General features: G+C 46.1%; 1 protein-coding gene across 1 annotated transcript; it reads right to left on the reverse strand.

The window, feature by feature from the left end:
• On the reverse strand, positions 1-3835 carry LRIT2 (leucine rich repeat, Ig-like and transmembrane domains 2). Its single transcript, XM_075000014.1, has 3 exons — positions 3726-3835; positions 2620-3401; positions 1-809 (listed from the first exon to the last, which is right to left on the reverse strand). The coding sequence occupies exons 1-3, from the start codon at positions 3833-3835 to the stop codon at positions 1-3; spliced, it is 1701 nt and encodes a 566-aa protein (XP_074856115.1).
• Positions 3836-14046: the final 10211 nt, after the last annotated feature.

Here is a 14046-nt window from a genome sequence, read left to right on the forward strand (position 1 = left end):
CTAATACAGATCCGCACTATTTCTGTGGTTAGGCTTGTGTCTATTGGGCTTCTCCTTGTCCTCCCAGGACCTTGGCTTTCTCTTGTCTTCACTGGACTCTTGGTAGCACAGCCCCTCCTCGCTGCCAGTTGGCAAGCTGTCGAAGGTGTTTTCTTTGTTGCCTGTTTTCAGGTTCTTCTGCCCTTTGCGATTCTGGCGGCAGAATTCAGCACACTTCGCCATGCAGTTAAGACGGGTCTCTGTGGTGCACGCATACATCCCAGCAGGCACTGCCAGCACCATGGCGCACACAATGATGATGATGTGGATGAGCTTCTCCCGCTGCTCCAGTTCACTGATGTCACTGCCTGTGACAAAAACAATGCATTGGCCCTTTTGAGGTGCCTGGTTCCTTAAAGTGACACACACCTCATACTTGGTTGCTGGGAGCAGGTCGTTGATGGAGTATGTGTTGGTGCCAGGACCAATGTAAATTGTTTCCTTCTTGGAATCATCATACTTCCCAAAGTGGAGGGTGTACCAGGTTTCCCCTGGATTCTCAGTCACTGCATACCACTCCAGCGTAATCCCATACACTGTCTGCTTGGCAATCCTCACATCAACATAGGCATTCTCGTCTGAACCAGAGGAAGAGAAAGATGAGGAAGAAGCTACCATTCTGGGAGCCTGAATTTTCAGGGAGATGACAGTAGAGGTGTTGCCAATGAAGTTGGCAGCCATGCAGGTGTAATTGCCTTCATCCACAAGGTGTGCTGAAGGAATCACCAGCTCTGACTTAATTGTATCTTCATTGATCTGTGTAGTGGACACTGGGGAGAACAGAAGAGCAAAGATAGACATGTCAGTTTGCACTACTCACCCCATCACTTGTGTGATAGGCCCAGTGGTGCCAGGAATTCACTTCAACCCAACTATGAATTCTCTGAAGGAAATAAGGACTTCCTGGTGGATAGAGATCAGCAAATTGTGACTCAAAATCCCAAACAAAATCTAAATTTAGGCATAACATTTCATGAAAATATTGCGGATGTTTCTTTCCCTATTTTCTGACCAGTTTAACTCATTGAATAATGTGCCATCCTATGGGAACAGCATGGCATCAAGTAACAGGTGTGCGCATTGGGAAGGAGGGGAGCTATAGGTCAGGAATATGGTAAGACACTTGCTTGTTGAGAAACACAGAACACAGGTGTTAGGACTCCATTAAATACAGGTGAACTAGGTCAGCAAAAAGTTGCCTAGCTCTGGACATAGTGTATTGTTACCTAGGATGTCCAGGGTTAGGTATATATACATAACTGAGATCAACACTAGAGGAAAATGTTTTCATCATTTTTGGATTCTTGGATCTGTATTTCCCTAATTCTTTGGATGGTAGTGATGGTACATAGTATCTTAGTTATATTTCACCCATTGCCCTACGGATTATTATTGTAAAATTGCTCATGAACATGCTGTGTTGCTGATGTACACATATGAATAGTCAGATTTTCTAAACACCAGGGAAAAATCATTTTAAAATTGAGGAAAAGCACAAGCAGTTCCTGTTTCTATCACCCAGCAAAAGCCTCCTTATTTCTACATTTCCAAATGGCTTACAAAAATGATAATAAATCAAAGAGAAAGTGTTTTAATGGACATGGACATTTTTTCTGGGCCAAATTCCATAATCCATTATACTGGGCAATGCAAAAATTTCAGCCTCAAAGGAATTTATTGAATAAAATTATGAGCAACCTGTGGGTTGCAATAGAAACTGAAAAACAATCTTAAAAATAGCATTTGCTTTTGGAAATATTCAATCTAATCTAGCTAGATATAGTAGTTATTGATATATGGTAAGAAAAAATATATAGAATTGATGTAATACATGGCTTGCTAAGGAAAAATGAAAATACTGATAAAACATTCAAATAAAAGCAAATCATATTCTGGAATTCATGACTAAAACTATTTAATTTAAGTGGCAGGTACCACTCAGGATTCTGTGTAGAAAATTGGTATATTATAAAAATGGTCTTATGCAAATATATAAATTGCACTGCTGAAGGAAGTCAGTATGCGAGGGAGTCTCATAAGGCTCTAAGGCATGGAGAAAGGAGGCATGGTAATGAATTCAGTACTGTAGTCTTTGGTGAAAAGGAGACCTCATTAAGAGAGACAAAATCAAGAAGCAATCAGACTCTGTGACCTATAATTTTATGCAAGAACCAGGGGAATATATTTTGGTTTGCCAGAAAAAATGCATGAGTTTATATTAGCAGTTAGGTAACAGCTGCTTTTATTGTGTGAAAGGCCCAGTAACATAAGAAATAGCAACAGGAAAAGGCCAGGAAACCATTGGATAATGTATCCTTTTCACAGCCTCCTGTTTTTCGCCCTACTTAAGATCACAGTAACGTTGGAGAATGTCTCTGTTAGTCACTTGACTCTCAAATCCTATTTGAAATAGCTTTGCTGGATTTAGTCTCCTGAGTGCTCTGTGTTGTTTCTGACCAGAAATTGCTGTGTTGTTAAAACAATTTTAAGGCTTAGGTGTTGTATGAATGACTCACCAGTAGGCAAGAAACTGACTCCCACTTCTTACACTGTAAATAAATAATAGACACTATGGCTTACCATCAAATGCCCTTAACTGTTTTAGGCCATACGTCCACCAAACTGCTGGGGAGGGGCTGCCTTGTACCAAGCATGCCAGAGTAACATTCGATCCCACCTGAACAGTCAAGTTAGAGTCAAGGGATGAGGTTGATGGCTTCATGCAGCTGTTGAGCTCCACTTCGTAAAAGAACTTCCCTGCCCTAAATTTAGGGCTTGAACAAGTTAAATAAGAATTCATCAGAATCACGGGCGGGCTAATAGATTTGATAAAATGGACAAATCCCCTAAGGCGACAGTCACAGATCCATGGGTTATCATGTAAAGCCAGGACAGCATTGGAAATAGCTTCCATCCTCCTTTCAGGCTGCTGGGTTTTCTGGTACACAGGCCAATTATAGAAAACATCCCTGGATATGACAGTAAGCTGATTTGAGGATAGGTCTAAGTAGGTCAGGTTGGGCAGGTACCTGAGAGTATGTTCTGGAAGAACATCCAGTCTGTTGTGCTTTAGGTCCAATATTTTTAAAGCTGGAGTGTCTTGAAATGCTGTCCATGGTACTGAACTTAACTTGTTGCCCTGCAATCTCAGCTCTTTCAGATCCTTCAGGTATTCTAGGCTCTTTAGGTGCATAACTGTGATGTTATTGAAATTTAGCCAGAGATATTCCAAGGCACTCGTATTGGAGAATGACCCACGAGGCAGTTCTGTTAGATGAGAGTTTTCTATTCTAATTTTTCTGATGTCTTGAGGGATGTCTCTAGGTATCTTTCTCAAGGTTGTAGACATGCATAGCAAACTCCTGGAAAGGAAAGCAGTAAAGCTTTAGATGACACAGTGAATTCATGCATAACAAACCTTCTATGTGCAAAGGATACTGGAAAAGTTATAAAATGCTCAGCCCCGTAAGCAATGAGATACAGTTAACATCCCTCTCCTGCAAAACAAAACCTTAATCCAATAAAAAGTATTATTTATTCAAATTAGTAATACCCAAAAATGTTAGTGAGATCCCCAACATACAGCTGTCTATTATTGGCTAATATTGACAAGACTGCCCCATATACACTAAGAATCTCCAAAACATTCTTCTGAAAACTATCAAAAATATGCCACTGTTTCTTACCTTCCAAAGCTGTCAGTGGAGCAGGAGCATCCTATTACACATTCAGAAAGCACGGGGTTTGTTTTGTAAAAGGCCAGAAGGAGAAAAATGATGTGCCTAATGAGGTCCATATTCTTCTTTAAGAAAACACAGGGTTTGTACTTGAGATGCCAGCAGCTTCCAAGCACTACAATCCTATTAGCCATAATCTTCCTTGACGCAGCAGTAAGCCCTGCCAGAGACCACACCACAACCACTACATGTAACATGGCTAAATTTCTGCCTCAAATCTCCAAACCCATCCATGGAACCAAGTGAAAATACTGACATCTCCTGGGTATAAGCTCCTTTGGCCAATGATGTAGTGGAGTGTGATTTAAACTGCTTGATAATGTTTAGAACAAAACATCTCTGAAATATTTGAAAGTAGCCCAAATCTAACAGCTCTGTCTCTCTTTATACAGAAATGTTGTTTAGCAAATTATATTTAAACTCCCTTGGTTGTCAGACCTAGAAAGGCACTCCTACCGCCACATTAAAGGCTAGGATTTAGCCCTTTTACTCAGACCTAGTAGTATACATGAATAGTTCCAATTAAGTAAATGGGGCTAGTTGCACAACAAGGTACTTTGTGAACAAGAAGTCAGCTCTTGCATGTCGGCATTCCTACAGGAAAACTTGACTATCACACTATTTTCCCTGAAACTAAAGGGCTGTTACAGACAGCGGTGGCAGATCCAGGGATAGAGTATGGATGGGCTAGAGCCCACAAAATGGTTATATTACTGGGGGAAGGCTTGATCTTAGCTCCCACCTCACATGTTCTTAAGTGAGTTGTTTCATATGCTCCTGCTGGGCAGAGCTCTGCAGCTGCTAAGGGTAGAGGAGAGAGCAGGGTCAGACAGACTGGAGTTGACTCCATGGCACTCAGGATAATTCAGGAGCAGCTACCCTCATAAAGAGAGAAGCTGCCTGCCAGGACCTCCATTCCCAACACACTCCTTCCCAAATCTCAGCAGCTCTGCTCACTCCCCACACAGAGCACCCACTCTGCTCCTCCGCCATTCCCTGGTAGCCCGACTGTTCCCTCCTCCTAATGGAGAGCCCCGCTTGCTAACCCTGACACCTTAACCGGCCTTCTGCCCCTGCCACCACCCATCCCTCATGCAGAACACCCACCTCCCGCTTCCTGACTGGCCCTGTCCCCTTTGGCTAGTGCATTTGGTTCACTGGGCACCTTCATGCCATTCCAAGCCAGTTTCTGCTATGAGGGAAGGGGCAGAGTATCTCTTCTCTCTGCGGTCTCTCAAACAGTTCTCAGAAAACAGCTGTGGCCATTTTGGACTGTGCTGAGCAATGCACTGAGCTAAGGCCTTATTCTTGGGCATGAGATAATTTTCAACTTCACCTTTATTTGTAAGTCTAGGATTTCAAATTCATCTCATTCCACTCGTGGCCAACAGGCCTCAGGTACCACCCCCCCCCCAACTCCTCCCACTGTGGGACTCTCAATCTACCTGCTCATCTTCACAATCTTTTTGTGGTGAGGGATTGAAGACTGGTGAGTCACAAGAATGTGGTATTATCAATATCAGCCGTCCCCTGAAGTTTTCAGAGTGAACTATCTGTGTTCTCCTGAGGACCTCTAGTGTTCACAGGCTTTATTACGTGTTAACAGCCACCTGCATTGTCAATGGAAAAGAGAATAGCTACACTACCAATCAGCATGAAGCTGGGTCACACATTGAGATTAGTCTGAACCTGCTTAACCTATGACCCTACCAGACGGAGATAGACTTTTATATATAGTTTGCTACTGACAGATTTAATCTCTACATAACCTATATATGGCTTCCGAGTATTTTCTGATCATATGGCCATGGTCACCCCTGTAAACACTGGCTACACCTATGCTAGAGAGTTTGTTGACAAAACTGGGTTTTTTTCAACAAAACTCACAGAGCAGCTACACACAAAATGCGACAAAACTTGTCACTTCCGCTGACAGCATTCTGCCACTCCATGATGAGGAGTAACTCCTTCGTCAACAGTTTCTGTTGACAAAAAAACTGTGTAGATGCTGGGCAGCCCAGGGTACTGTGCTTCCTTTTGTCCCTTCTGTTGAAAGAGTGACCAGGCAGGCTGGCTGCTCTCTGTTGACAGAGTGGATTGCTCTTTTGATCCACTTTTGTGTGTGGATGTGATCTGTTGAAAGCAGTTTTGCTGGAAGAGCTGTTCTGACAGTCACTTCTGTCAACAGATCACTGCAGTGTAGACATAGCCAGTGTCTTATCCTGCAGCTTTTAATATTACTGGGTGGCTGGCATTCACTTTCAATGAGCAAAAGATCAGATCTATACGCTATAGCGTCAGAGCAGCCACATAAATCTTTTTCGTCATGTGTGCAGTGACTTATGGACCGAATCTAACCTCTGGGTTTCATTAGTGTTCTTCTCAAGCTGTTGTTAGCTAACCTACTGCAAGTATTTAATGCCCACTGCATTGTACACCCAGTTATACACCCTGTGGCGTGGACGATTACCATTTTTTCAACTCATCTGATATATTTTTACATAGCAATAATTCATCATGGAATGGAATTGATGTAGGAGAAAGACATAAGCAATAGCTCCATAACAGTCCACATTTTTGGCCTGAGCCTGCCAAAGCTTTACTATCGGCTCTCGTACCAGGGAATAGGCCCTGTAAATGCTACACTCATGATAAGTGTCTGAAAATTGTGCCCTAAAAGACAAAGCCTCTGCTTACTGCATGGCACTAAGAAGAAAGGATGATACCGTTATATGTAATGGGTACACTGGTGCTAATGTCAGTAATGCCGGGGAGTCAGACCGATGTAAAACTTGTACCCCGGAGAGGCAAAGCAAGCCCATTGCTGGCTGGATACAATGCTGTCTGAATGCAGGGGCTGGAAAGGAACTTGAGAGGTCATCATGTCCAGCCCCCTGTCCTCATGGCAGGACCAAGTACAGTCTAGACCATCCCTGATAGACGCTTACCTAACCTGTTCTTAAATATCTCCAGAGATGGAGATTCCACAACCTCCCTTAGCAATTTAGTCCACTGTTTGACCACCCTGACCGTTAGGAACTTTTTCCTAATGTCCAACCGAAACCTCCCTTGCTGCAGTTTAAGGCCATTGCTTCTTGTTCTAGCCTCAGAGGCCAAGAAGAACAAGTTTTCTCCCACTTCCTTATGGCACCATTTTAGATACCTGATCGCTGCACCCAGTGGTTCCTAAAGCCACACAGACCCAAGAACCCTGCAGCAGGAAGCTGAGACCATGCAGGCAGCAGCCATGCCACAAGGTGCCCCTGAATGGCTCAGAGGGAGACCATGGCAGCAAGCCAGCCCCTGAGCACCCCCAAAGCCCCCCTGGGCCATCCCAGGGTTCCCAGGCCTCCAGCCAGCGAGGCAAGAAGCGGGGCCCCTCCTGGACTGAGTCTGAGCTTCATGACCTGCTGGGGCTCTGGGGTGAGGAAGAGGTGCTCCACATAATGGGGAGCAAGCGGCGGCACACAGAGGCATTTGCCCAGCTGGCCAACGGCCTGACCACCCTGCCCACGCTCCTGACCCATGTCAGGAGTAAGGTCAAGGAGTTGCGGCAGGGTTACATCCGGGCGCAGGCCTTGGCCAGACGGTCTGGCGCCGACCCTACTGCTTGCCCCTATTACTGGGAGCTCAGGGCCATCCTGGGCCACCTCCTCCCCACCCCCCACCCGCCCGGCTGTCCTTGACTCCACGACCAAGGCGCCACAGCAGGCCTCGGAACTGCAGTCAGGTCTACAGCACACACACACACACACACCCTGCAACATTTGGCATCATGTGACCAGCCCCACCCCCCACCCCCCACATCCCCGGCAGAACCCCCCCAGCCCACCAGGGCCTGGGCAGACCATGGCCCAGGGACGGTGCCACAGCCACCAGTGCCCATCAGCACCCTCACCCACAGACAGTGCCATGCCCCGCCCCCCCCAGTGGGAGGGGGACGGACCTCTGGAAGGGGCCACTGCACACACCAGTGGGGGACAGGGATGGATGGGGCAGGGCTCAATACTCACAGCCCCCCCCGCCCATCCCCCCCATTTCCTCAGCTGCACCATCCAGGAGAGCATGGCACCATCTGTGGTCTCGGACAGCTCCCTGAGCTCCCCAGACCATCACTGCCCACTGGCACTGCTGGCGCAAGGATGGGCCTGCCCCTGCCAGGGCCAGAGCCTCACCGGCCATGACCCTGAGGTGGCCACTGCCCTCCAGCACCAGGCGGACCTCATGGAGCAGAGGCTTCACCTCAAGGAACAGGAGGCCACCTGGTGCCAGGAGGTCTGGTGGGACTTTATGGCCACCTTCAAGTCTGTGGCCTCCACCTTCGAGGATCTGGTGTTCCAATTGTCTCCCCCCACCCCGACCCATTGCCCTCCATGCTACCCCACCCGATGTCCCGCCTTCCATCCCACCTGCTGCCCCACCTGCCAGCTCTGCAAGGCAGAAGCCCACTAGGGCTGATGACCAGGCCAAGGACCCACCCCAGCCATACCTCCCCATCCTCCCGGCCTCCAGCTGGCCTTGCCAGGGATCGCAGCTGAGGGTGGGTGACCAGCCACCCAGACACAATGGGGGTTGTGCCCATCCACCTCTGCCCCAGAGTGATGGGCCAATGGCTGGCCTGGCCACGTCTCCCCCCATGTATATTGTTGTTTCCCCCTTTATATAGTTATTTTTTATGATGCTGTTTGTTATTAGTTTTATGCCCAGAGGTGAGGTTTTTGGTTATTTAGCAATGAAGCAGGTTGTTTTTCCCAAAAACCCCTGTGTCCCGTGTGCTTTCGGTGAGGGCAGGGTGCGGGTGGTGTGTCGGGGACCCACCAGGGATGGCCTAGATGGCGGTCACTAGGCCCCCTGATCAAAGTACTCCCACAGGACTTTCTGGACCTGGACCCCATCCCAGTGGGCCTGGTGGCTAGGGGCAGCAGCCGGCTGGGGGTAGCCTGTTCCAGCCTCCAGCGCCCAGCTCTGCATGAAGGCCCTCCTCTTGCTTTCCACCAGGTTGTTGAGCATGCAGCAGGCACCCACAACCTGTGGGATGTTTGAGAGGCCAACGTCCAGGCAGGCCAGGAGGCAGCATGACCGTCCCTTCAGGCACCCGAAGGCCCACTCAACCACTTGGCAGGTGTGCTTCAGTCAGGTGTTGTAGAGCTCCTGGCTGGCACTGAGGTGGCCCGTGTAGGGGTGCATAAGCTCGGGCTGGAAGGCATAGGCCGCATCCACCATGAGGCAGAGGGGTACTGTGGTGTCCCCCAGAGGGATCTCCCTCTGGAGGACGTAGGTCCTCACCTCCAGCCAGCAGCATAGTCCCAAATTGCAGAATACACGAGCATCATGGGTACAGCTGGGCCAGCCCACATATGCATCCTGGAAGTGGCCACAGCTGTCCACCATGGCCTGCAGGACCGTGGAGTGATAGCCCTTCCTGTTGATATAGTGCCTGCCACTGTGGTCTGGGGAGCAGAAGGGGATGTGGGTCCCATTGAGGGCCCCGAAGCAGTTAGGGAATTCCATGGCAGTGAATCCTGCACCGACCGCTTCCAGGTCCCCGACTCAGATGACCCTCTGCAGCAGCAGGGCATTGTGCACACGCACCACCTGCAGGGAGGGGACATGGGCACCCATGAGGTTAAGTCGAGTGCACCCTCCCCCTCACCCGGGTCCCTCCCCGGGTTCCCCTCCCCAGGCCCCCCGACCCAGACCCTCCCCTCTGCAGGCTCTGCTCCCTGACCCCCAATCCCCTAGTGGATGCAGGCCCAGGCCTCCTTACCTCCATCATGACAGTCCCAACTGTGTCCTTGACAACACCAAACTGATGGCCCACGGAGCAGTAGCTGTCTGGAGTGGCCAGCTTCCAGACAGCTATTGGGACCCTCTTCTCAATGGTGAGGGCGTGCCACATTTGGGTGTCCTGGTGCTCAGGGCGGGGCTGAGCCACTGGCAGAGCTCCATGAAGGTCTGCTGGCTCATGCGGAAGTTCCACAGCCACTGGTCATCATCCCATTCCCCCATAACCAGGTGCTCCCACCACTTGGTGCTGGAGGGGTAACTCCAGAGTTGGTGGGGAACCTGGTGGGGTGGGGAGGAGGGCCCAATGGTCGGGGGCATCCCCTTGTGCCCCTAGGGAGGGCTCCCCTGCCAGGAGTTGCTGGGCGGCCACCAATGCAGCATCTGGCAGGGTGCCTGGCCCACAGGAGGTGGCTGGGAGGGCTTCAAGGCTTGTGTCACCAACGCAGGACTTGTGCTGTGCAGGCCATGTCTGGGAGGGTCCCCTGAATTGAGCGGCATGCTGTTACCCCAGAGGGGGTAGTCTGCCCTGTGATCCCATCTGCGGGCTTTCTTGGCCCATTATTTCAAAGGTGGGGGGGTGCTTGTGTGTGTGGATGCTCTGCTCTTCCTTGCAGGGCAGGCCCTTTCGATGCTCCCCATCACTATTTCAACACTGAACATCGATGGCACCAGCCCCGGAGGATGTGTGGATAATACGCATCGAAGTAGTCTATTTTGATGTTGTTACTTCGAAACAGCCTACTTCGACATAGCAAAGTGGTCTGCCAGCAAGAGATTCCAACTTAAAAAAACTATATCCACTTTCTCAGTGATAAAACTTTGTATAGGACTCTCATCAGCTCAATATACCTGCAGCCAGCCAGGCATACCAGTTGATTCCCGTTTGCATGTAACCCTGATAATCCCCAGAGGTCCTGGGTAAAATATAATACAGGATCTTGGAATTAAACCTTGTTTCATAATGCATAAAAGGATCCGAATTAATGTTGCATGGTAATAGTCCCTCTATTTGTTTTCATCCATGCACAGAATAAATTTGATTATATGCACCAACGCATGTGCACATTTGTACCACCAGTGGAAACACATGCTGCCCTCTGTGGGTGGCTGTGGGCACTGTGCTAATCAGCTGGGTGGCACTTGAATCTCTCCTGGGCAGCTGTTTAGTACTTAGCTTACAGGGAACACTCTTGCATGTTAAAAAAATATGTTTTTTCCTAACTTGAAAGAGTTAAATTTTGCAACCCTATAATCCTTTATTTTGTATTCCTAATTTGTATGGTTTAATTTATTCATCGATGCAACCTTAACTAATGATATATTAAGTGTTTTGATTGTGAATTATTAGTCTTCATTCATGTGACATCTTAACTAATGCCAAAAGTGTATAGCATGGGTTATAAGAAAGAAAGAAAGAAAGAGCTGATGAAGGATATTTCCAGAGAGTATTTCTGGAAATATTGTGAAAAGTCGTCAAAAAAGTGTGCAAAATTCCCAAGCTCCAAAAAAGCACAAAAAGTCCCAAAAGAGCTCAAAGCATCTCCTTTCAGCAAAGGAAAGAGTGTAAAACTTCACCATTGTAAGATCGCCTAATAAACTAGTGTCCAATCTGATGATTTGGCAGCACAGGCAGTAAACAATTCAGTGATAGGTAATTGGATGTTGCTATAGGATACAATAGGATGCTAACATCAGGAGTAATAAACTGGTGAAACTATTTGACATTTGCTTAAAAGAACTTCACAAAGCCAAACGCCAGAACACGTAAGGCACAAAAATATATAATGTTTCCTCAGCAAAGCAATATATCAGCTGCCCAGTTCTCTTCATCATCAGTCAGGTTTGCTGGCCTCTAGCTCTGAGTGAACTTGAGTCCTAGAAGTTTGAGCAATACAATGTCAAGAAGAATTTGGTATGGTAGGAGTGAATCTCTCTGTCACTGCTGCTGGGAATAGTTCTGACACAAGACCCAAGTCACTCAGTTGCTGCATTTTTCCCATGCAATACAAACATGTTCAACTTTGGGGGAAGTTTTTCAAGAGCACTCAGAGTCAAACTAATTTTGCTCCCACTACAGTCTTTTCCAGCAACTTGATTAGGAGCCGAGTGAGGCCCAAGCAGTCCTGAAAAAGCCCTGCCTTATTTAATGCATCATCAGACACATAGCACATCCCTCACTCTTGCAACTCTACAATCTTACTAAATAGACAGGCAACATTACTAATAAGTTCCTTCTTAGATCACTGATACAGCCACCAATGATCAAAATAGCCAGTGAGATGTGACCAGCTATAATAGTGAAAGAATATTACAAAACAATTTGCAAAATGTGCATTATCTTCCTGGATTCATTCATATGGAGACAGGTTTCATTACTCACTTCAAGCACCATAACATGAGGTAAGCCTGCCTCTCACTTTGAATTGGGACATAGACATGATTTTCTACCATCAAAACAAAAAAGCAGTCCAGTAGCACTTTAAAGACTAACAAAATAATTTATTAGGTGATGAGCTTTCATGGGACAGACCCACCCACCCAGAACGTAACCACACCAGAACAGACTCAATACCTAAGGCACAGAGAACCAAAAACAGCAATCAAGGCCGACAAATTCTACCTTCTAGTGCTCATGGGCACAGGTCCATTTGAATTCTCACAAATCGATCCAATGGCGGGGGAGAAAAATGTTAAGTGAAGCAGGAGAATTACTTCTCATGTCTTGTTCAAAGGGTGTCTCTACAAAATATCTTACATGATGACAAGTATCAGTATAAGTTAGTCTGTATCTCCATACACAACAAGAAGTCATGTGGCACCTTATAGACTAACAGATATTTTGGAGCATATGCAAGTAGGATATGCAAGTAGCATATGCTCCAAAATGTCTGTTAGTCTATAAGGTGCCACAGGACTTATCATCGTTTTTACACTAGCTCTGTAAGTGTAATTTCCAACATGAGATGATATACCCGTGGTAGCTCTGATCAAATAGCACACTAAAAATAGAAGTGATGCCCCAGCAGTACAAGCAGCAGCAGGACATCGGATTTATTTCTAGAGCCTCAGATGGCTACATAGTCATGGCAGCAAGCCTTGTTCGCCCAAAGCTAACATAGGTATGTCTCCTTGCACTGGAATCTACAAGTCCATCTTGGAGCGTAGATGGATCCAATTAGTCAATGCATTTGGAATGACCTTCTCTTCATGTAACATAAGTCCAGCCAGCAGCTGAAATGCCAAACCATTTCTTCCCTCATGGCTTAGTTGTTTAGAATAGCTATTGTTTGTTCCTGTCCACGTAAAAGGGCAATTCCAACAATTATCAAGAAGTGACTTATAGTCTCTACAGAACTGAACTTTTGGCTGGGTCTAGGGTATTTATTAATTTTAGTCCTTGTGACACTCTTTTAAGTGAATTTTCAACACACTGAGGAGTTTAGATCAGTGCATCACCTTCCAGTACTGTCAGTGGGAGTTATGTGACTGAGATACCAGACACCACTTTATAAATGGAATACGTGGCAGTTTTCATCTTAAAAGCATTTGTATGAATGCCACATGAAAAATATTTTTATAAAAAGGGACCTAGGAAGTAGAATCAAATGATGATAGGATTATTTTTCTTGTTCAGAAAGAAAAACAAATAGCTATTTTTCATGAGATACGTTACGTCTATAAAATGTCCTATGTCTCTAGAACTCAGTATGAAATAGATGTTGTTTAAACATCAAAGAAACAGCTTTTAAAGCAACTTAGGCACCTAAAAAGGCAGAAAGGCATTTAGTGGAATGTTCTAAAATACCTAAACAGGTTAGGATCCTAATACCCATTAAACAGAAAATCAGAATTGTCTATCAGCATTTTCAGGTGCCTATGAAAACATCTAAATTCAAATTCTACTAGTTGTGTAGAAAATCAGTTTAGGTAGTAGTTAATAAACCACGGTTTAGATAACATTGGTGTTTTTCTAATTTATAACACGAGATCAGATGAATGAGATATATGTCTTTTCTGTCTCTTACTTCAGTAATGTTCTTATGTGAAACAAAGATATGCGTTTTAGAGTAAAAAAGAAAGTTCAGTTGTTGTAGACAAGGTCTATGCTAGGAGGTAAAATTGATTTTAGATACACTATCCCAGCTATGAGAATTGTGTAGTTAGAGTCAATTTATCTAAAATCGATTTTTGCTGCAGTCCATGTTGGGATATCGATGGGAGAAACTCTCTCTTACTTCCCTTACTTCTTGTGATTCCCAGGAGTACTGAGGTTGACAGCATTGCCATGACAATTTGATTTAGCACATCCCCACCGGAGTCACTAAATTGAATCCTGGATGATTGACCTCCAGCAGATAGGTCGATGTTCCCAAAACAAAAAAACACACACACAGACAGAAAAAATGCACTTGGTGTTTTAGACATCTACTTATTGAAAAGTGAAGTGTAAAAATTGTTCTTAAAGTTTGAAATACTCAACAGA

Source organism: Carettochelys insculpta, chromosome 7 (genome assembly GCF_033958435.1).
Source record: "Carettochelys insculpta isolate YL-2023 chromosome 7, ASM3395843v1, whole genome shotgun sequence".
Lineage (NCBI taxonomy): Eukaryota > Metazoa > Chordata > Testudines > Carettochelyidae > Carettochelys > Carettochelys insculpta.